The following is a 24,771-nucleotide window of genomic DNA, read 5'->3' as shown; positions in this document are numbered from 1 at the left end:
ATATATATATATATATATATATATATATATATATATATATATATAAAGGCCGATTTTTCAACAGCAGTTTAAATTTAGATTCACGTTTAAATTCTATTCTATCAAAGTGTTTTATGTGTTCAAACAGAATTTAAACTTGAATCTATGTTTGAACTATCGATTGGAAAATCAGTCCAGTAGCCCTATTCTGTAACTCGTTATTGGAGTTAACGACAGTTTCGTTATCGTTGCGCAACTTTTGTATACCATAGAAAAGCTGCGCAATGATAACGAAACTATCGTTAACTTCAATAACGAGTTACAGAATCCCAGCACAGGTCACGTTCAGAGGCTTTTATCGGTAAAAGAAAGTTCTGAATAAGAGCCTGAGAGAATGCCACGGATCTTGTTCGTCGCGGCTCTTGAAACAGGATCGCGCAATTAAACACGTCGTGACTAATGCAACACCTGAATCTCTCGTGAACCCGTCGCACGATTTGATTTTGCATCATTCGCATTGCCTTTTCACTCTGTTCTGTTAGATTTTCTGTTCTGTTTCTCCTGCAATTTCCCCTGCACAGTTCTAACACTTGAATATTACTACATAGTATATGCGACGTACGGATGACTAAAGGGTGTGACTCTTAGCCCTTAAGCGTACCTTATCAGAACTATTTTACAGACAGGCAGAACCCAAAGAGTCGCCAGGCTCTTTACATCGTGTTTCGTTCTGTTTTTTTTTATATGCTCTACGTGTAGGTGTTTGTCACGCGTCCCCTTTGACAGGCGGTGTCAATTGCGATGTCGAGTCGCAACGGCTCACCTCGACTTGCGAGACCGATAGAGGCGAGTTTATCGATAGATATGCTGCAATTTTCTGATGTGTGTTCAACACGAACGAGGAAATGAAAATCAATATGACTAAAGGCTGACTTCAACCCTTTGCATTCCCATGTCAAGTCTAACTTGACGTCACATCTCGTTCCAGCCCATCCTGTCTGTTCATTTTTCATACGACAACATTAATAATGTTATACTTGGATATATATATATATATATATATATATATATATATATATATATATATATATATATATATATATATATATATATATATATATATATATATATATATATATATATATATATATATATATATATATATATATATATATATATATATATATATATATATATATATATATATATATATATATATATATATATATATATATATATATATATATATATATATATATATATATATATAATGGGATTATTAATACGATTGCTTATATATTCTCAATAATATTATACTTTATATTTAATAATGCTACATTTTGTCGAGTAAATAACAGATTAATATCCTTGTACCATTTTGATACTAAAATATCGAGATTCATGCAAGCTGTACGACATCGTCCGAAAACGACCAGATTTTTGCGTGGATCGGTTGGAAAAAGGAAAAGAGTGCAAAAGATTGAAATCCGGTCGACTAAAAGCCGCAAGTCGGCGATCAGCAGTTGGTCTCGCCAGTCAAGGATCGCCACCGCCGGCGAGAGCCGTCCTCTGTCGCGAACACTCACCACCACACGACGACAGACTGCGCGAGTCGAAAGCTGCGATATGTACTTACGGCACCTATTCTTTCCCAACAGTACGGAAAGATCTAACGCTGCGGCTACAGTTCCGATTCTTTAACATGAACCACAGGAAACCTGCCTTGATCCAATGAAAGGTAGCTACCCCGCTGTGTGGTAGACCGTCAGCAAAGAGTGCAGGCTGCGTCTTTGCCCTCCTCCTCCTCCTTCTCCTCCTCGCGAATGGGGGAGAGAGGGAGAGAGAGAACTTAACCGCCGACGCTATTTTTACAGCTTCACTAACACGGCTTTCGCCACGACAAATTGCCGCGCTCGCGAGAAAAAGAGAGTGTGTGAGCTTGAGAGTGTGTTCAAACAGCGATCGGGAATGGAATCGTTGGGAAGCGGAGTCGAGTTCGTTTAGGATAAAAAACTCTTCGCGGAGACGACCGAGAGCAGCGGGGCGCTCTTGCATTTCCATATAAATTCGCAGGGAGTCCACGTATATCCGCGTGTAGGACTCGCGGAATAAATTCGACGGGTCCGACTTATCCTCCCCGGCCGCTTTATTTGGGGGAGTCACGCGCGCAATTTGCGTGTAAATGCAACGTGAACCATCCATTCTTCCGGGACGTAATCGCGGCGTATGTATACGATCGATCTCGCGACGAGATCCGTCGATCTCGTCGCGCACGTCGAGTCCAGTGTTAAATCCCGTTCAACACGTTGAGTGCCGCGACGCTCTCACATGTGAGACCACCGTGCCTTATATTAAGTTACGTATAAAGTACTCTTTCTAGATCTCTCGGAGCGGAATTCCACTCGGAAAAATATAGCGACAGTCGAATCAATTGAATTCGAGAAACTTTTCGCTCACTAAAGTGAAAATTCTCCACTCTAAATCGCCGAGTGAACTTTTTCGCTCGAAATTGAAAAGTGAATTCGATGCACTCCACTGGCATTGGAGCGAATTCGCTCAAATCGATTCGAATATTCGTTCGTACACGGAGAAAATATTGCAGCAAACATTACAACAGAATTTTTATAATTTTGAACGTACAGAGGGAGCCGAATTACTATATATTTGAAATTGTTACGTGAAACAAAACGAAATTATTACATATTTGTTTCAAATTATCGTTTGACTTTTTATTGCAAAATGTTTTTTTTGTATCAGATAAATTCATCAAATTTATTATTAGTTAAAATTGTTACAATTTCAGTATACAGCCCAGGTTTACAAAAGACGCTGTAAAAAGAAATTCAATATTTTGACGTAACTTTTATACTACATATTTTTTCCGTGTATATGACACAAGGACTCAAATCTGAATGAGGTCCTCGTTCTTGTGATTCAATCATCTTAATCCTTTCGAGCAAAGTGCTTTCACCGTGAGAGACCTATTAGAACTAAATCATTCAAGCACAGCGATCTCATAACGAAACCACCACTCAGTCTAGTGCATAGTGATGCACTCTATCGGTTTTTTATATTATTCATATAAAAAATGCTATTATTCATAGCATTCGCTTCAGTTTGCGCGTTTATTCTGTAAAAATAGGAAAATAGGAAAGAAAAATGAATTCCAAGCGGAATGATCTCTTGGCTTGTCATTCTGGATGTGTGACATGAATATTTAGTAGAATCCGAATCTTGAGGGCTCTGTGCTTGAAAGGCTTAAGCGCTTCTGCGCAGTCGATGGTGATCAGGACAGCAGTCAGCGTGCAGCTAACGAATCGCGACGTCGCGCGGAATCGCGTGACTCTCCCGAGCACATCGCGAGCATTTCGCGACGTACGCAATACCCAGAACCCACCACCCCATCGAGAACCACCCTCGACAGGCGGCGCGGCGCGGCATGGCGCGGCGTGGCATGGCGCGGCGTGGCGCGGCGTGGCGCGGCGTGGCGCGGCGTGGCGCGATGAGGTTTAGATGCATCCTATCAAATCTGATGAAGTCGTGACGCGTTAATTTCCACAAGAGCGGGGAGAAAGCTCCGGGAGCTTTGTTCGGGCTCGCGTGACGTCCTGCCGACGTTAACCGTCAGCACGAAGACAGCTTAACATACGCCCGGCGCTGCCGCAACCGAACCTGACTGACGTCTTACACCGAATGAATCGCACGTTTCAGACCGCTATTCGCACGAGCGGGCGCATCTTTTTTACTCCTCGAGCACCAGCTCGCTCGCTATTACAACTCGTTCGTCCCGCGGCGAGAAAATCCGACTGACACGACCCGACGGTGCCTCTCTTTCTCTCCGACAGAAACGGACTCTCTTCCCCTCTTTTTTCTTTTTAATATTTCTTTTTCTACTTCCTCTTCACGTAATTTAGGTGAAATGTCTAGTATTGCGTGCTTGAGAATTGGTACTTTCACCTCACGATGCGCACGTTGGCCACAAGTGAAAATTCGGTTAGTTAAGAATCGTGATCTGTAGCAATTTTTGAACAGTAAAGCACTTAAAAGATTCATAGAAATGTAGAAGTTCAATTAGACATTTTAACATCCTTAAAACTGCACGATGTATGCGAGTGCACATCTGATGAGATTTAAGATATTTTGAATGAGAAATTAATATTTTTCAATTTTTATATCATATTGATTTTGCTATTATTAGATGTAGCATTTCTGAAGTATTTCCTTAGTTGAAAAAAGTTACAAAAATGAATAATAATGCAAGTGATTAAATAATAAGGACAAAATCATCACTAACTGAGTTACAAGTGACTTATTCTCTTTGAGACAGATTTTGACTATTTTCTCACGGGATTAAGCGGATAAAAATGCTACCATCGTATTCAGCGACCGCCAGAAAAACGTAAAATTACACGTACAATTTACGTGACGCTTTTTAGGTCAAAATCGGCCCTCCTTCCTTTTCATTTGTCCCTACTGTGCGTTGGAATTCGCGTCGGGATCCTCGAGTTTCCGGAACCTCGGTCCACGGTCAGTCGTTCCGTCGAATCGAATCCTTTTTATCCTGGAATCCCGAGACTCTCAAATCCCGCGCCGTTCCCGCAAATTCGTCGCGCCATTAATCGCGCGCAATCCCCCGGAAATCCAGCGGTCCGCGCGGGATTCTGGAGGCTTCATACTTTCGAATTTTCGTGCGTCTTTGGCGACCCCGGATGCGTCTCGTGAATCCGTTTTCTCCTCGTGGCCGATTTCCGGGACGTTTGTCGTAGACGGCCACTCGCGTGAAGTGGTCGGCACACATTATCCCATCGGGGCTGTCGCTTCCCGCGAAATTTTACGACCTGCTAATGCAGAGATCGGCGCGGAGTGTCGCATAACGACGACAAAACGCCGTGAGTTATCGGCGGTTGGCCGTTATTTTTCGAATGCAAATCGCCGGGGCCGCGGTGGGGAACAATCCGCTCTTTTATCGGCCGGATTAACGACGCGAGCCGCGTTAATGAGCCCGCGAACGTTCGCGCAGCCGGCGCGAAATTGCTAATATTTATTCGCGGATCGCGCGGCCTTTTAAAATAATATCCCACGCAGCGTTTGCGCACCCGTAAAATGTTAATTGTCGGTGGCAGGCGGTCGGGTGGATCGGGTTATATCGCGCTCGGGATTTATGGGAGCGAGGGGAGGAGAGTCTCTCTCTCGTAACTCATATCTTTGAAGATCGCATCACGTCGGATTTCATGTGAAAGTAAATCGTGTATTTATTTCGCCCCGCGCTAGTGATTTGTCACGTCCCGCCATTAGAGGGAATTACGCATTCTCGTCTGGCCGACTGATTTTTCGCAGCCGATAATAACCGCTGCTCGTTCGTCGTCGCTCGCACCGAATCGAGGGATCGCTTTGAAAACGATCCTATGAATTTCGTTCATATTTCACATCACGTCGGACGACACGCAAATTAATTCACGCAATTAAATATTTACTCGGTGACTGCTAACAGCGTATATTTTTATCTTCAAATACACAAAATATTTTTTCAAATCGGAAAATTTGCATTTTTGCAACCTTAAGAAAATCTTTTCATGAGAACAGTTATTTATTCTACTGAAGTAAGAGGATCTAGATTTAAGTAAATACGCCGTTAGTACCCATCAAATGAGCGTTTACTAACTTTTGGATATTTTTTCTCTAAATATAACAGATTTGCGGATATGCAGAGACTTGAAACAAACAAAAAAATAAATAAAAAGGCTCTAAGATGAAAAATCAAAATAACAGTACATATTTACGATGTAGGATGTACTGAAGATAATTCAAATCGTGAGCCGAAACGTTTACAATATAATTAATTGCCCCTATATTGAAGGCAATTTTTCATAAATTTTTGCATATTTTCTTCCTACACGGAAAAAAGAGATTTGCTAATATATGGACAACTAAAAATATTAACTGCAGGAATAAATTTTCTTGCTTTCATAGTAAAAGTTATGTAATTGTGATAGCTAAAAGATTTGCTAATATATATATTAATATTTTATATTAGTATTTTATATTAAAAAAAAATATATATATATATAAATATAATAATTAAATATATATATATATATATATAAAATATACATATATAATATATATATATATATATATATATATATATATATATTAATATTTTAGTTGTCCATATATTAGCAAATCTTTTTTCCGTGTATGCTTGGCTCTTATAGGCCCTGTGTTATTTTGATTTTGAAACGAGCAACATACATGGAGAAAATAATTTTATTCTTTTAGTAAAATCGTCGTTGCCACTGCATATTCGTAGTGACATCAAAAAGATTTAGTTGACGTAACTAATTTTACAAATTATCCGTTATCAGAGCAGAAGTAGTTTCGTTGCCAGGATAGAAAAAAATTTGTTGAGCGTATTTGTTCTAAGAATCACGCTAATTTGCTATTGATACAAAATAATGTATCCTTAGCAAATTTATTTGCTATCGGAGCAAAACTGCAACTGCTTATATAAATCCATCATGGTTCTTACAGCGTAATAATTTGTAGATTCTGCAAATTATATCCAGCAAATAGTGATTAGTACTCTTAACAAATCTTTTTGCTGTCCATACAATAACGAAGAGATTTTGCTAGACCAGCAGAAAATTTGCTGGGCCAGCAAATTATTTTTCTCCGTGCGCATATTTGAAAATTACTTACATTCACTTTCTTCTGCGTGCAGCCCCGCGCGAATCACTCAGATTGAAATCGTGCGAAGTGGCTGCCGCGGCTGTCACACAATGCTGCGTGTCAACGAAATCGCGAGCGTTTGTCGATGCTGTTTAGCCGATAAAAGCTCGGTAGACTTGTGGATGTTTGCGTTGTCGAGAACGACGGAGCGAGTTTTGCCTCTCGTCTTTTTCTCCCGCGAGAGATTTCTCGCCTCGTCGCGGTTTTTCGTCGCTCGCGCGATTTTTCTCCGTCGCGCGCGCGACGCACGCTAAAATTACATCCTCGAGAACGCGAAACTGCTCGCTCACTCGCTCGCTCACTCACTCACTCGCTCGCTCACTCGTTCGTGCACACTTGGCGAACACGTGCGTTAGATTAATGATTCCCGCATCTGTCTGATGACTAACAAGCGGCGCGCGCCGTTGTGTCTGTCTTTGCCAGTCTCATGGAGATTTCCCACTAACCGGCGACGTAGAATTTACGACTCGCTATAGAGCCGCTCCTCGCGAGTCCGCCGCTACGTTACGTTCCTAACGCATATTAAATCCTTTGGACGCGACTGCGCCTCGAGTCGTCTTCTTTGTCGTCCCCGTCTGTAACAGTTCGCACATAGCGAGAAAGAATTTAATAGAACCAGATGGAGGCGACGACAACGACGACGATTGCGCTTTATTTTATCGATGAATTGCACGGTCTTTAAATTTGCGCGTCAGCTGAACACACACACACACACACACGCGGAAATGATTACGAGTTGGCGGATCACCAGCCGCGAAAATAATTCGCCGGACGAGGGGTTGAGCCATGGAAATTTCCTGCCTCGCGCGATACTCGCGCAGGGGAAAACGCGGAAGATCGTACCGTATACCGTGTATGTATGTGTGTGTGTGTGTGTGTTGTGTAATGCAAGAGGGCTCGTGACTACTTGTAACGTCGGTCGCGGGAGCGTCTCGCGAAAGACTGATGCATATTGCATTTCGAGGCATGCCGCATCGCTCGGCCGAAATGCGAGCGCGAGAAGTGCACAGAGGAATACACTGGAAACGCCGAAATGCGATGCCTTTTTTGACCCGTTACCATCGTCGTGTCGTTTCGCGCGTGCTCTGGATCGAATCGCACATGTCTTAATGAACGTCCCACGGAGAGGAATTTTTAGCAAGAATCGCTACACAAGATTTTGTGGTTCGACAAACTCTCTTAAAATGAATCAGTCAAACATCACTGAAAACACTGAATATACACTAATTGCAGTTATAAGTATAGCACCGAAAGTACTCAGTGCTATACTCAACTGATATCAGTGTTTATTCACTGATTCACTTTAAGATAGAATAGATCTGTCTTTTTTAGTTGAATTTCCTGAACTGTCTATGAATCAGAGAGAGATATATTTGTATCGCTCTAATTTATTGCATCAGTGTGCACCAGGTTAGACAGTTCAGCTAAAAAGAATAGACCTATTGTAGAGACTGAAATACACTATTAAAAGCTTTACTAAGTTTCTGACGAAATTTATTGACAGTCAGTTCTCATTAGAAATATAATAAAATATTGAAAAGAATTTATATAAAAAAGACATATTCTCTCACCACATAACGTGTTAAATAAAAGGTTCCTTCTCTTCGCGATTATCGCAAAATAACGGAATTTGAAAGTAACGAAAGAAAAAATTTCTATGTGTATATATCCATACATACATACATATACATGCATATATATACAGGGTGTCTCACACTCTCCTCCGGGTATTTTGTGGGAACGTAGAACAGGCTGCGGTGAGTCCTGTACCGTTTTTAGGTATTCGCAATAATTATCGAGATATTAATTGTAGAAAATTTGTGAATGATCATGCAGAATATGATAAATGAGTTATAGTAGCGACGACTGCCGTCGTGTACTTATACTTTAGGTCAAATTGAACAAAAAAATCCTCTACTATTTTGCAAATAATCACATAGATTTTTAATTATTAATTAAAGAAGATGAGTGCATTATCACGTAAAATCGTACAATAATCTCCTTTAATTAATAATTAAAGGAACTATCTATGTGTTTATGTATATGTTAAAGAAAATTGTTACATATATGATTGTGTACCATAATGCACAAATTTTCTTTAATTAATATCTAAAAATCTATGTGGCCATTTACAAAATGGTATAAGACTTTTTTGTTCAGTTTGACTTAATGTATACAACAGTAGACGGCGCCACTGCAGCTCATCTACCATATTCAATCCGTTCTATGTTCTGACAAAAGGTCATCATGGAGGTCTGAGACACCCTGCACACACACACACACACACACACACACACACACACACACACACACACACACACACACACACACACACACACACACACACACACACACACACACACACACACACACACGTGTGTGTGTGTGTCGAAATTTTCTCTCTCGCTCTTTCAAAATTCCAATATATTTTGATGAAATAAATTATCAAGCCGGAAATTCAATTCAAACTAAAAAAAATATGTATACATCTTTTTTAGAGTCCGAATCGAATTTCCGATTTGATAACGGCCGCGACTGATAAAATCGACGCTGGTTTAATCGCGAGCGACGTAAAAAGAAAATTGCGGCGCCGGCCGGCGCCGATGGAATCTGCCGGTGCGCTCGATAGGGCGAAACAATTTGGCGAAACCGGCGCGAGAACGAAAGACAATTAAAAAGCGACGCGCGCTCAGTGATCCGCGAGGATGTTTTACGTCTCCGGCTCGCTCGCTCGCTCTCGCGCTATTCTCGCCACGCGGCCGGGATTACTATTTTACGAGGCGGATTACGCGATTGCAACGTGGCCGCGCGTTTCGCAGTACGTCCTTTTAATCGTGTAATGTGCTTTCTGCTCGCCAACGACAAGCGATCGATCGCCTGCGCGCGCTCGCCGCCACTCGTCGCCGCGGATCAACTGAAAATTGTCCGACGATCGTATCTCGCGAAGATTGCGAGACTCTCTTTTTGTCTTCTCCCTCCTCCCTTCTCGTTCCTGTTCTCTCGTTGCGGAAAAGCGGGCGAACGATCGTCCGGCAATTTACAGTTAGGATAACTTCCGCGCGGAAGAGAACGGCCAGCGCCGCCGTAATGACTCTCGTGAAAAACACTCGCGGGAAATACTCGCGAAAAATCGCCGAGATAATTTCGCGCTCGGTATCTGAGGGACGGACGATTTTCCCTTTCCCTCCCCCGAGCGCACGAAAAGGCAAAGCCGCGGCTTCGTGCGAAATTCGCACAGAACGGTGCACTTCTCGCGCTCGACAGATCGGGCGTGTTGTTTGAATCGTGTGAGCGTTTCTGTTTTCTCGCAACGCTCTCTTTACCGGCATGCATCACCGAATCGGTAAAGAGCCTTCTTCTCTTTCTGTTGCTAAACGCATATGATGACAGTGTTTCGGGTGTCTGTTGCAGTACGGCAGTCCCGGCTCGGGGTGGCGACATCTTAACGCGAAGTGGCGTTCGCCTAGGTATTTTATTTGTACATATATATATATACACTACATATATGTATATATACACGCACGTCCACGCACATTACACATACATATATGTATTATCGTATAAATATCGCTCGCAAGGCACTCGCACACATCGGCCGATCTCACCGACGGTGCCTATGTCACGCTTTAGAGGCTTTAACCCACTTATCCCATTCGCGCGATTGCCAAGAGGGATCGTCGCGTCTCTCCGTGAGGAGACGCGATTGAAAGTGGAACGGCGATGACGGAACGAGAAATGGCGCACGGCCGGTGCTTGATTCTCCGCTCGTTGGGCGCGCTGCGATATAACGACAATTATACCCGCAAATCTCCGATAGTGTTCCCCGTTTACGAGTACTCCGGTGCTCGATCGGTTGCACCCGCAGCGAGATATAATCGACGAACATTTCAACAATTGCGAATGCTCGCGGATACGGGAAACGCGAGTTAAGTGACTTTTTTAGTGGTGAATTTAACTGATTATAGCTGCGAGATGCTTCATGGAGAAAAGTAATTTTGCTATTTTAGCAAAATTGTCGTTGCTGCTGCATATTCGTAGTGATATCAAAAAAATTTATTTGACGTAACTAATTTTACAAATTATTCGTTATCAGAGCAGAAGTAGTTTCGTTGCGTAGGATAAAAAAATTTGTTGAATGTATTTGTCCTAAGAATCACGTTAATTTGTTATTGATATAAAATAATGTATTCTTAGCAAATTTATTTGTTATCGGAGTAAACTGCTTATATAAATCCATCATGGTTCTTATAGCAAAATAACTTGTAGATTCAGCAAATTATATCCAACAAATAGCGATTAGTACTCTTAGCAAATCTTTTTGCTGTCCATATAATAACGAAAAGATTTTTCTAGACCAGCAGAAAATTTGCTGGGCGAGCAAATTATTTTTCTCCGTGTTGATTCGAATTTTTGCTCAAGTTTTACTCTAATAAATTTTTCCCTTTTTTCTTTTTCTCTGTCTATTGCAATTTTATTTTTATTTTCTTTTTTCCTCGTGTCATATTTTTTCCTCTTTTCTTATATCTTATTATTTTCTATTTTTTTTTTATGTGTAGGCCAAAAGAGTCATGAGGATCATGAGTCGATGAAAGTAACGAGTAATTCGCGAATCGTCGCGGCGACAGTAGATTCTCGATCGACTGATTTCCGCGAGCGCGAATCGCGCGACTGACCGCCGCCTGCAACGCGGTGCCGAGATAACCGTGCGTCGCTAATTCCGAGAGTGCAATTTGCAGTGGATCGACGACCGAAGGGGGACGACGCGGGGGCGGGGAGAACATTGTCGTTGATAAAGCGCAGAGGGGGAGGGAGAGCCGCGCGCGTGGCAATCGCGCACATCGCCGGAGATCGGGACACGCAATGTACCCGCTGACTGTCGCTTAATCGCATTTCTCCGTTTCTCGTTTGCTCGCCGTTCCCCCTCTCTCCCCCCTTTCTCTCCTTCACCCCGCCGTTTTACATCCCTCGCGCGACGCTTGTACATATTCGCCGTCGTTTCTCCGTGTCGCGCGAGCGCGTCGTCTGTGCCGCAAGCCCGGCACATATATTTGTGCGATATACGTGTGCTCTCTCGCGTATTCTCTCCTTACGCCGCCGCGGTGGCTCGATTACATGGCGGCGCGCGATGCACGATTCTCGAAATTGGACGCCAGTACAATTTCGGGACGGCAAAGCGGACGGGAGAGGGAGAGAGAGAGAGATATATATATATATATATGCCGTGGCTGACGCGTGGGCTGCGCCGCCGAATTAATTACCATCGCGCGCGTGCGTGTGCGTACACAAAATTGCCTGCACCAAGAGGAACGGTGTCTAAAAAAATACAGAGACATTTACTCGTTGGGTATCGATAACATAAGTTTGCACGAGTCAAAATTATTTTACTCAAATCGAACAGACAATTGTCTTCATGAAGAACTATGCTCTTTAGAAAATGTACAGTTTTTTTTATTTCAAACAATTTTTTTCTCGATATGCAAGTATGTATATTAGTTTAAATAAATAAATAAATAAATAAATAAATATATGTTTTAATTTTCACGGCAAAAAAGTTCCCTTTGGTACGTTTTACAAGATACAACCGCATGTAGAGCCGTATTATATATTATAATTAGAGAAAAAATGAGTAATTTAATTTAAATGAAGCACGAAAGCCATAACTCGGGGAATCAAAAACAAGTTTAATTATACATTTTTATTGCCCACCGAATAAATATTTTCCATTTTTTAGATATTTTTCCCTCAGCGTGACTGGAGTTTGTCGCGAAGCGACTTTCGATTCGTTTTTTGACCAACGTCGGGCATTAATCGATTAGAATTTACTTTTGCCGCAATAAAATCGACAAATCAGTAATTAAACTCAATCAGTTGCGGGTAAGTCATTCTCGTCGGGACGTTATTGCGAACGCACGTGAAATTTCTCTGTGTGTCTTTACCTTCGCGAACTTCGTTACTTCGCTGCGGAAGCGACGATATCGGTCGCAGCGACAACGGGGTCTTTGATAAATTTCTCGCTAGGGGAAGAGAGAAAAGTTCCAGCTGGGGGGTATCGGACGCGCTCTGGTCTGCTTCCGATGTATCGATGCGGATTCGTGAATCGCGAGTCGGCGTATCGAGCGAGCGCACAGTGTTGCAAAGAGCCTGTTTTCATGGAGAAAAGTCGTTTCATGAAATGTAACATAGAAGTTTTCTTCTTGCCAACCAAAAGTGTCTGAAATATGATAAAAGCACAAATTTGTTATCAAATATCGACCTGACAGTTTCAGAAATTAGAGGAAATCAAAAGAACGACTATCATGTGAATAAAATCGCACCTATATTAAAGGTTCATGCACGGAAAAAGATATGGACAACTAAATATAATTCACTGTGTTAACTACTTTTTCTTTGCTGCAACCAATTTCCTTGCTAGGATAACAAGAAAATCTGCTCCTGCAACAAAAAAAGTAGCTAAAGTAGTAAATTATATTTAGTTGTCCATCTGTAGCAAATTTGCTGTGTTAGCCATTTTTCTTGCTGTACGAGCAGATTTTCTTGTTATTATACCAAAGAAATAGGTTCCTGCAGCAAAGAAAAAGTAGCTAACGCAGCGAATTATGTTTAACTGTCCATATATAGCAAATTAGTTTGCTGCTGCAGCAAATTTTTCCGTGTATGCTTTACAGTAAATTATTGTATCACTTTTACCACAATCGATATACTCCCTCCACTGTCTTGATTATTCCAAATTTAGCCAGTGACCGTAAGGAAAACATTGTTTTCCGTATATAATGTATGTAAGATTGATATCGTGAATAAATTACAAATAGCGATTTTTGTCCATAAGAACGGGCACACTGCTGCAACACTGCTGGGGCGGGTCGAATGCGGCCTCGCCGCGTGAATTACACCGGCAGCTCTTGCCGCTGTAACTCTTTCGCCCGATAACGACCGAAATATCTCCCGGGTGTAAGCGCTGATACATATTTCGCGAGGCCCGAGAGCTTTTTATCGGCGTGCGTGCAGCCGCGCCGCGTCGGTCGGTCGGCAGGTAGGAGGCGAGCACAGGTAGGCGAGCAGGTCGATCTCGCGCGATTGCGCCGCAGGTGCAGTTAAGCGCATGCAAGCTTGTATCGCGCCGAGGGCCACATGTTATCCGATCTAATGGCACGCTTAGCGCTCCCGGCACCGTGACTTTTTTCAACCTCACCTCGGTACGCCGCGATTAGCGCGCGGCCGCGTGTTCCTGGCCCCGGAATCACTCTGCCGCCGCGCTTTCGACCTAAACAGCGGCTCGCAGTTCAGAAGTTGTGCTTCACGCAGCGCCACCGAGGGTAGTAGTTCCGCCTCGATATCGATACCGTCGCGCGTTTACTTCGCGTTCGAGGCAACGCAGGAACTTCGAAGAACCGGTCGATCCCCTTTCAACCCTTTGCGCCCTGAGTACGCCGTGGAATTTCTTGAAACTCGAGAGAGAAACTCCGCGACCACACTTCTGGGGTTTTTGCTATTTTTCGAATTGCGTAAGAAACTTCGGACGAACGACGCTTTTGGGTCGTCCGGTTTTCCATCTTTTTCAAACATTTTTTTTTAGTTCCGCGCTCGCGGAACTATTTCGGAGAACGCGTTACCGATGAAAATTTCGTCGGTATGTCCCTCTCGTGTCGGATCCCAATGTGTTTGATTCGCGCTGCACTCGATACGCATTTCCCCGAGGCACACACAAGCACCGTAGCGCAATCGCACCCCCACAGTGAGAGTAGGAGTGTAATGCATACACATGTGTAGTCAGCATGCGATCACTATCTCTGCACACACCTGTATATTAAATTGTTGAATCACTGCGAATGCGGAATGTGCGTTAACAACAATGTGTTAACCGGCGGCATTACGCACGATTAGCGCGCGTAGGCGCCGTGTCGGCGGCAATTAACCCTAGAACACCACGTTTGGGCGCACCACGCCCATGCCATTGCCCGCCGCTTCTATATAATGAAGGATAAGGGGTCGGAGGAGGGAAAAAAGAACTTCTGTTTTCCCTCTACAGCTGCCCGTGTCGCACAGTCGTCCCATCTGCTGTTCAGCAGATGCAGGAGATTACCGCCGTAATCAGCCTTCACGTTAAAATTCTTCATGTCGAGAGACAACGTATCTTCATTTGTAATCATTGCTTCACATTTCTCTCTGGAAAGTTACATCCTTGATCTTCTACAAATGGTAATATTGGTTTTATGCAATTCGACGTTACGAAAAAAACTGTAAATTTTCAAATAGCCTTTTCGTGCTTAAGGAAACTTCTATTCGACCTTTTTGCAAAATTAACTTTCTTTATAAAACTTCAATCATAATTTACGACACATTTCTGACACTTTGACGTTCAAATTAAAAAGAAAGTATGTTAAAAAATATCTAGTCTTGAAGGAAATATTGATAGTTCGAAGTAGTCGTGTGGGTGCGCTATACTCAGTATAGTGAAATCGGGCCTTGAAAAAAGTGTGGTGTTCTTAGGGTTACTGCACCAACGTAAAAGCATGGAGTATCGGTACTCTTGCCGATGATGTTCAGAGGTTGGACTAATTTAATGTGATTAAATAACAGAGAGAGAGAGAGAGAGAGAGAGAGAGAGAGAGAGAGAGAGAGAGAAAGAGAGGAGAGGAGAGAGGCGTCCCGCCGGAGACTCAGCCGGCGTGGTGCTGCATATGGCGAGACACGGAATTAAATGGAGGAAAACGAAAAGAAACACGAGTACGAGATACGAAATCGAACGTATCGATAGTTTTCCATTTCTGGCCGCGCTAGTCTGAAAACAGGAACGTCCCGGCCCGGTGTTATTAGCGAAAATTGCGAAACGCTCGTCGCCATGGATTTTTCAATTTCGCTCACGCGCTTGTATGTCCTATTGATTTTTCTTTCGCGACAGCAAAGGCCGAGTTATCCTGGACACACGGTTTCGAAAATATCGACGAAAAGAACGAGAAAAAATATTTATACGGCGAAGAGAGAGGGAGAGAGATAGAGGTAGATAGATAGATATAAATAGATAGACAAATAGATAGGTATAGATGGAATGATTTGTTGCCTTGAGATGAAATCTTTTTAGGTGTACAGTAATAGGAGCATGGTATATGTATAAAAGTATAAAGTAAGTAGAGAGAGAAAGGGAGAGAGAAAAACAAAGAGAATCGCTGAAAAAAGCCCGGTCAATAGTACGTACGCAAACTGTCTGCCGGAAAAATAATGGAAGCTTCAATTACCGTATAGATTGTGCGAAATTTCTATTGCCAGTCGCTATTCTTCCATTTGATCCTTTCTACCTTTTGAGCCATCACACTGTCCCTCCTTCCCGCGACCCACCGTGTTGCTTTTTATTGTTCCAGCGCCCGTTTGCCAATTTTGCCAAACAAAGTCGCTATGTCGAACGAATCGTGCGCGAGTTATTCGCGACAAACCGACATAAGAATACCTCCACAGAACGTTCTATCAGGGGAAAATCGAATTAGCGGTAAAAAGGAAAAGTTAGAATATATATATATATAGGGTAAAACATTCCAATTATTGATATCTCCTTAGTCGCCGATACTCTTTTTCCGTCGAAAAAACTTGGTTTTTTTGTGATCGCCACATTGCAGTTAAATGTCTTGCCTGCGCTGAGGAAGAGAAGATGATACTTGAAAGTTTATTTGCGGAATATAAAGTTTGTATTCAAAGAAATAAGTCTTATTTCACAGGAATAAACTTTATACCCCACAAATGAATTTCCAAGCGTTCTCTTGTCAGTGTAGGATTTCAAAAGAGGGTACTTCGCGACTAAAACTACGAACAACCGTCTCTGGTCGCAAGAATAACCAGATCTCTACCAACGATTAAGGTCGATCAATAATTGGGTGTTTCACCCTATCTCGGATATCGACGATCGCCGTTCCTTCAGAGGTATAGTTTCAGATGCTTATTGAAATGCACGTTGCAATACTGAGGTTCCGCGTATTGCGTAATAACTCCACGCTCGCGCGGCTATGCGTGTCTCTTCTGCACGAGCGCAGTTTCGAGTAGATTTGTGAAATTGCGTGAAGCCAGCCGGTTCCTCCGTCGCGATGACCGCGGGAAACAGAAGGGGAGTGGTCCCCGGGTGGACTGACGATAACGACTGTCAAAAACTTGCACGGCGATGCATCAAGTTCGCAAAACTACCCCTGCCTCATCTGCAGAGGTCGGTCGATCGAATGTGGCTTCTATCAGGCGGGTCGAGGCTTTCCTCGGCTTCACTTATCTCGGCTATATTCACATCCCGTGAGTGAATTTCTTCGAACGAGAGTTGCCCCGAAATCACGCCGGCGCAACTGCGGTGGTAATGATAAAGCGGGTTCAGTCGCGACTTTGGGAAAGTGCGGAGAGACACGAAGACAGGAATTTGAAAAGGAGGTGGGTGGGTGGATGACAGGGCGACGGGGGGAGAAGCCTCGTTTTACGGAGCATTAAATTCTGATGAAGTGGCTCGTTCTATACCACCGGAGGATCCGAATTATCCTGGAACAGATAAACAGACCGGGGGGATAAGGGATGGGAAACATCGGAGGGTAGAAAAGGGAAAACAGGATGTCGACATTTCTAAAGAGGTTGCAGCGATGTTTTGCGATCGTACCGCGGGCGGGCGGGGAATGGCGCGGGAAAGAAGGAGAGGAAGAGCAAGAGAAACAGTAAGGAAGTATGATGGAAGTACTTTGGGATTTTCGTGGAGGGAAGATGAAATTTAGGGACGCGCGTCAGTCGAGCGTGAAAGGCTCGATGGCGGCGAGCTGTCTCGGCGCGAGCTCGGCAAGTTTTCTCTTCCCCCTCGCCTACTTTTCTTTCTTTCTTTTTTTTTCCAACGTCGTTTCTTAGAGAAACTGTCAACGTAGCGGCGGACAGAGGGGCGAGGAGGGATCGCCGAGTTATCCGTTTTTTCTTTTTTTTGCGGAGTAATTTAACCGTCCCGTTTGGCATCTCTCGATCGTCCTCTGAATTTATTCGTCACAGATAAACGTCGTTGCATTTCGCGCGGGGAATCGGAGAATGGAAATTGGCGGAGAATCGCAAAAGTTACGAGAGAATGAGCCCTTCTTCTTCTTGCTCTCCTCATTTCCATCTTTTTCTCCTACGCAAACTATACGCGAATTTTCAGAATACCATATCGAAGCTTACGAAGCACGGAAAACAACTCGCTGGCTTAGCAAATCTGCTCAATTGTGACGTCGAATTTTGCCCAACGATCTGCATAGATTCGCTGAACCAACCGGACTACGCGTAGGAATCCTCCAAATCGATCTAGCACTCTCGAAGCATCCAAAGACTAGCACTTTCTAAAAGACATCGAATCAAACCACATTCCGATTTTCTGTCGCGTACTGAGGTCGATTAACGGCGTGATTAACCGCGCTCAATGCGTTCGCTGTGTTAATCGGTGGAAAAGTTGGCCGGCCGAAAAAACACGCGTCCGCGCAACGACCGTGCGAATCGCTGCAAGCACGCGGACAGGGTAAACTCCGTGCGGGGTATTGTCCGACAGCTGAACTAATTACGGCAACGTATTACGGGCGCTTCGTTCGGCGAGAAGCCGCCGCCGTCGCCGCTAATAACGAATTACAACGGCTCGCCGTGCTTTCATCGCGCACAACGGCAGGAACTCGGTTACACGCTCCGCACTTCCGCCGTTCCCTCAGCAGCCTCCTCCTACCCTTCTCTCCTCTCTTCCTCCGCTCCTCTATCAGCTCTTCTCCTCGCGAGAGTGCACGCTCGTTCGTTCTCTTGCCCGCGCGCGGTAATTAATTCCCCGTTAAATGCAGAACGCGGCTTGCTCGGTAACTTAACACGCGTCGTCGTAGACATCGCCGGCAAAAGCTGGCTAATATACCGGGCTTATTAACGACCCGAGCCAACGATGGACCGCCCGAGAGAACGTCTCTCGTCGCAGACCCTTGTATCCGCATTCGCGACGCTGATACGCAGGTAACGAGGCAACGCCGCCGTCGAATTCTCGCACGTGTTGCCGCGGACGTGCATCTACGTGTCGCGGATGTCCCGCGCCGGATGACTCGTGAAGTAATCTTGTCCCTTTTGTACGGATAGTTGTCCCTTTTTCCTCTCCTCTCACGCCTCTCCTCATCTTTCTCGGGCAAAGTTGTGTACCGCATTACATTTTCCTATCTCGAGTTGGATATTGTCGAACGCTCAACGACGTTATCGAGTGACCCGCGCGTCGTCCGATCTGGCCTTTGTATCTCGTTTTACTCCATTTTATGTTTGCACACTTGTTTATACACGGGGAGAATATTACGTTTTTTCTTTCTTATATTATGTTTTCAGTAGTGCAGGGAAAAATAGACTAGGAGTAAGATTTATCTCGCTAAGGAATACAATAAGCTTGGCTAGAAACAGTAAATCTCTCAACACTTCTGCTTAAATAACACATATGAAATGAGAGGACAGTTAATTTATTGCAAAATCGATCTAGTTTCCGGTTAAAAAACTCTACGCACTGAGAGCAAAAATATCTAACGGATAAATGATATTTGTTCAGTGAATACAAAAAACACATTCACTTGTACTAATATAAAATATTTTTCAAAGAAGAAACATAAACTTTAGCTTCTCACAAAAGCACTTGTTTATCCTAGTTGAATGAAAGAATTTAAATGTAAGTAAATATATTATTAGTAACCACCGATCAAAATTTTTTTTTAATTTTTTAGATACCTTTTCTCAGCGATATTTTTTCAGTAATTTTTGCTACAGAATTCTCTCCGTGTGTTTTATCTTTTTCTTCCCTTACATAAAATATCTTTATTTCCTGCTTTTTCTCATCTCTTTTTTATTCTCCAAAAGGCGATGTTCTTCCCTATAGGAGACAAATAAATCAGCTTTCGCGGGACGTTGACGTTTCTCGAGATCGACGGAACGCTGGCAGATTCGCGCTCTTTTCCGACGCGCACGCGGTGTCAATCGCAGGACGCGCGTCGTCTCTCGAGACATCCACGACTCACGTCACGCAAGTCGCGAGCGAAAACTGCGCGCAGATCGCGCGCGAAAAGAGACGGCGAATAAATGTAGCGCGGAACACCGTTTCTCGCGTTCTTTCCGACTCGGACCTTCTGAACTTTCCTCGGTCGCGCACCGTTTATCTCCGTATGGCAGACGCAGGCGTTCCTAATCGGCAAAAAATTGCGGAACACGCCGGCGCCAATAAATCTGATTTCTATCGAAAGTATTCCCGCGCGACTTTGTTCGCGAGTCGACGAGATTTATCGAGAGAGAAAGAGAGGGAGCGCGCGCGCGCGTTTTTACTTAAACCGGCTCTGCGCTGTCTTCGACAAAATATCACCGTAAATACCAAGTGACAAGCGGATTAATTCTCATCGGCGAGTGCGTGTAATGACGCCGATAAAAAGAAGGAGGTTCTCGTCGTTGTAAACACGTCGGGCGGAGATTCAAACTTGGCAATTTTGTGCGCGCGAGTAATCGAGTGGCTAATAAACACGCCGTAATATCGGCGTAATTACCACCGCGACGAGACGCAACGAGACGCGATAACGTATCGCGCTAGAAATTATACAATTTCCCGCCTTTTTTCCCCCCTTTTCTCCCCTCTGCCGCTCTCTTGCCTCTTTTTCGCCTCCCCTTTTTTTCGCTACGGTACGCGAAATTAACGTCAACGCGAAATTCGTTGCATTTACGGCGGCGACTGCGAGATTACTAATCGCGCATCGGTGGCACGTGTGTGCGTGGAACACTGAGCGAGAGAGAGGAGCTTCACATACACACACACACAGACGTCGGCGCGAGATGTAATATACCGTACATACCTTCGTGCGAATTAATGCGGCCGGCTAGTACACTTATACAAGCGTCTGGCGCGTAAAGTGTTTTATCGTTGCTGCGATGGTTTGACGTGGTATACGCGTTAATTACTTTTGCTTTACGACTGGCGAGCGCGAGACGTAACGGCAGAGGAGAGTGGTGGGGGAGGGGAGAAAAAAAGAGAAAGCAGGAGGAAATCCGGGAGAAGTAGCGGCGGCGTCGGCGAATTACTCCTATCCGAAGGATCCTCGTGATGCAAATTATCCGAGGGCTTTTTATGCTTATTTTCCGAGAGCTTTAACTGCCGACAGCAGTCTCGCGACGAAAGTCTCGCGAGGAAGCCACCGCGCGCGCGTATTTTTACGCGCCCGTTAATACGTTCTATTTGTTATCCTGCTCGTTTATCATTCCGTTTGTCCGTTCGCACACCTTTCAGAGTGTCCAGTGTAACTCGTCGATCACGGGCCCGTCGAAAATTACTAACACAGGTCCTTCTTTTTCTCTCTTTACTATTAAGAGGTAACTCTAAAGGGGCGTCTACATTGGAAGTAAGTAGTAAGAAGTAGGAAGCAAAAGTAAGAAATTGACCAACCACAGTCGAATGTAAGAAGAATAATCAACTATGATTGGTCAATTTCTTATTCTTACTTCCTACTTCTTACTGCTTACTGCTTACTTCTAATGTAGACGCCCCTTAAGGCTTTGTCTACATATAATAATCGACTTAAAAGAATAATCAGCCAATTCTTAAGGCTTATTCCGCATATTGTAGACCAAGGGATTATGATTTTTAGTCTTTGACCAGTGTTGACCAATACCTTGTTTCTTGGGTTTGCATCGAATCTTTCTTGTGTTTGATTCCGACGTTTCGTGAACATTTTAGTTCATTTCTTCGGGAAGCAAGGCGACCGACTTAGAATCCTTTTCAGGGGAACCCAAAATGTAAACATAAAATATTTTTTAAATAAGAAAACACATATATTCTCATATATAATTCATATGTTATTTATATTTTATCAGATATAAATAAACTTCTGCTCTACTCTGCTCTACTCTCTCTTCAATCCGCGAATGTGAAATTTGACTCGCAGATTCCTCGCGAATGATTAGCTGCGAGTAGCTTACATATGAGAGCGTTTCGCGTATGAAAACTTGGCGAAATTCGATTGTCATCTCGCCACAGCACACCCAGCCGATCGTGAAGCGACGTATCGCGCGTGTCCAAGAATCTACGAATCCAAGCATCTCGATCAATAATTCCGTCATTTTGTTCGCGCTATTCTTCATCGCACTCTGCTGAACGCGCTTTACTCAGCGATATTATCAGCGTTGGGAAATAAGATGAAAGTAGCAAGCCCTTGAACGTACTTAATAGTGCAATCAAACGACACGGTAAATGTCGTAACGTCTAAATAAAACGGCAGATCGATGCCAGGTCGAATGTGACTATATTCACGACATTACGTAAGAAAAAGTCGTTTAATTTTTCATAGTGAATCTCTGCTATGCGATTTCGCGAAACATGCGAGAAAAAATAAACCGGTGTTCGGAATTACATGCACTTCTGAGGCGATTTCGACGTATACGCTTACGTAGAAGACATTAGTTTTTTTTCCGTATACGTTATTTTCAATTTGACAATGTTTCCAGTAATACAGGAACAGACTATCTTGCTAAGAGACGTAAAAAATCTCACCAGAAACACACAGTACATTTTTCAGTTGCACACATTTCAGTTCCTAAAATATGAATGGCGTCTATAAAATAAAAGGATAGTCAATTACTGCAGAATGTCGATTTATTTCTCGGCTACGGAATTCTATACTATAGTAAGTTGTACTATAAAATTCCATGTATTTTCTTCGCCTTGCCTCTCACAAGGAAACATAGGCGAAAATTTAGAAAATTTTGAAGCAAGTAGAGTAAATTGTGTGCGAGTAGTTCATCCGTAACGTAAAACTATTTTTTGTTCCTGCGAAATTACGATTTAGGGAAGTGAAACCGCTCCTCGAAAAAACATGACATTTTGATTTCAGATTTTGTAAAAATGAAAATTTTTTGAAACTTTCCCCTGTCTCCACTCATTACCTTTGCTAATTTTTATGTTTTTGTTAGGACAAAAGTATCGAATACCAAATCCACCCATACATAACACTAGAAAATTATCGTGATTAAATTTTGGAGAAATCGAGATGATATAGAGCTATAGCGGCGCGCTATAGGCGCATTTGAGTTGAGCTGTACTCGATATAAGTAAAGCACACGCAAATATTACTGTTATTATATAAGCAAATTAATCTCTGTTTACTTTCATGTAATACATTGCATATGATATCATTAAAATTAAGTTCTTATCATATTGCGATAGAAAATATATATACAAGAGGCATTTATCAAGTGTAGCTCGACCTAAAAACGCCTATCCATAGCGCGCCGCCTATAGCTCTATGTTAGTCTCGATTTCTCCAAAACTTAATTGTGATAATTTTCTAATGTTATGTATGGATGGATTTGGTATTCGATGCTTTTTACTTTTGTCCTAACAAGAACTTAAAAATTTGTAAAGGTAATAAGTGGGAAGAGAGAAGGGTTCAAAAAGTTTTAATTTTTGCAAAATCTGAATACTTCGTTGCAAAGAATATAAAATACTTTACAACTTTTACATAAACCATTTTTTCATATATTTTGTATTTTAGATAATATTCGCTAAAAATCAAAATGTCATGTTTTTTCAAGGGGTGGTTTCACCCTCCTAAATCGTAATTTAGCAGGAACAAAAAATAGTTTTTTCGTTACGGATGAACTACATTACTTGCATACAATGTTTCAGAATTTTCTGAATTTTCGGGTTGCCTATGTTCCCTTGTCAGTCAGCTGTCGAGCCTCGCGACTGACTGTCGCAGCACTCAGCCTCAGGGCTGTAAACTTCATAGGCCTTGCGGGACTCTCCCTGATTTTTGAAAAGTTCTTATCGAAACTAATGTTCAATCATTATAATAATCGTTGTAATTATAATCATATAAATGTGTTGGCAGTGTAGATTGAGAAACAGTATATAGAGATAACTAGTTTCAATAAGAACTTTTCAGAAATTAGGTCGAGTTCCGCAGGTCTTATGCTGTTGTCGGACTTGAATACAGCGACTATCAATCACACGTTTGATGAGCGTAAGAAGTAGGAGGAAGAAAATAAGCGCAGCCGTCGAAAATCACCTGGAAGATGCAAGTAATCCCGAGCCAAGTCTACCTCCGGGATTTCGTTCTCGCGGGCGCGATCATCGCGAATCATTGATCCGAGTATCCGCGAACGCCGCGGATCCGTCGTCTCACGAGCCTGTCTTTATCTCTCTTTTTCTCTCTCCTCCCCTTCTCTCTCTCTCTCTCTCTCTCACTCTTACAAGAAGGTTCCTTGGGAATCCTCGCGTTCATATCGAGAAGCCCTCTTCTCCCCAACCCACCTCCTACCATAACGGCTCCCTCGAGCATGTTTCTTTCGGCAGATCGCCTGCGTCGCATGGGAAGAGCCTCTCGCAACTATACCATTGGCTGGGCCATGCGCTGATGATCGCCGCGACGATGGCAACGACAACGACGAAGATGACGGCGCTGACGACGACGATAACACGGTGAGACGCCGATGATCGCGCGAGTTCAACAAGCACACCGCCATCAGACGGCTCCCGCACACACGCATACAAACACATACATTCTACACACACACACATACACACACACACACACACACACACACACACACACACATACACGCGTTATCGTTGAATCCTTGGATCCTGCGGAGCACAGGAGGATCTCTGCACGCGCACGGATCGCGGGATCCTCTCCGAGTCCTCCGAGACGCCGTGGACGCTCGTGGATCCTCTAGGATCCTTAATTCGCCTCTTGCGCATCCTTTTGGCTCTCAGGACCCCTTTGCTCCTTGAACTTCTGCGAGGATCCTGATCACACTCGGTGAGCCACCTTGAGAGCCTTTTTCGGCGCGCGGAGGAGACGGACGCGGATGGAGAGCCGCGGAAAGCTTCGCGAAAAAAACACATGACAAATTAACACATGGATGTCTCTCGTCTTTGTTGTTCTCCAAATGCTTGTATACATCTAAATATATAAATAAATAAATAAATATATATATATATATATATTTATTTATATATATATTGCCGCACCAGAGATCTATGTATCACGCGAACAACACTCCAGTGCGGCTTCTCGCGGCGTCACGATGTAATATATATATTGC

General features: G+C 43.3%; 1 protein-coding gene across 14 annotated transcripts in view; it reads left to right on the top strand.

The window, feature by feature from the left end:
- LOC116844541 (tropomodulin) overlaps nucleotides 1–24,765 on the top strand; it is an 80,829-nt gene extending 56,064 nt beyond the window's left edge. For 10 of the 14 annotated variants that reach the window (XM_032816265.1, XM_032816183.1, XM_032816275.1 and 7 more), the window contains 2 exons: nucleotides 10,120–10,175; nucleotides 24,017–24,765. In XM_032816265.1, the coding sequence (XP_032672156.1) occupies nucleotides 10,120–10,154 (35 nt within the window). In that variant the 3' untranslated portion in view covers nucleotides 10,155–10,175; nucleotides 24,017–24,765. Of the gene's footprint in view, nucleotides 1–1,637; nucleotides 1,718–10,098; nucleotides 10,176–24,016 lie in introns of all 14 variants that reach the window. The other 4 variants (XM_032816213.1, XM_032816194.1, XM_032816204.1 and 1 more) reach the window with 3 other exon arrangements.
- The last annotated feature ends 6 nt before the right edge of the window (nucleotides 24,766–24,771 follow it).

Source organism: Odontomachus brunneus, unplaced genomic scaffold (assembly GCF_010583005.1).
Source record: "Odontomachus brunneus isolate Ranch 3 - 2012 unplaced genomic scaffold, Obru_v1 Obru_scaffold_003, whole genome shotgun sequence".
NCBI classification, from domain to species: Eukaryota; Metazoa; Arthropoda; class Insecta; order Hymenoptera; family Formicidae; genus Odontomachus; species Odontomachus brunneus.
This window is presented reverse-complemented; position numbering and strand designations above follow the sequence as displayed.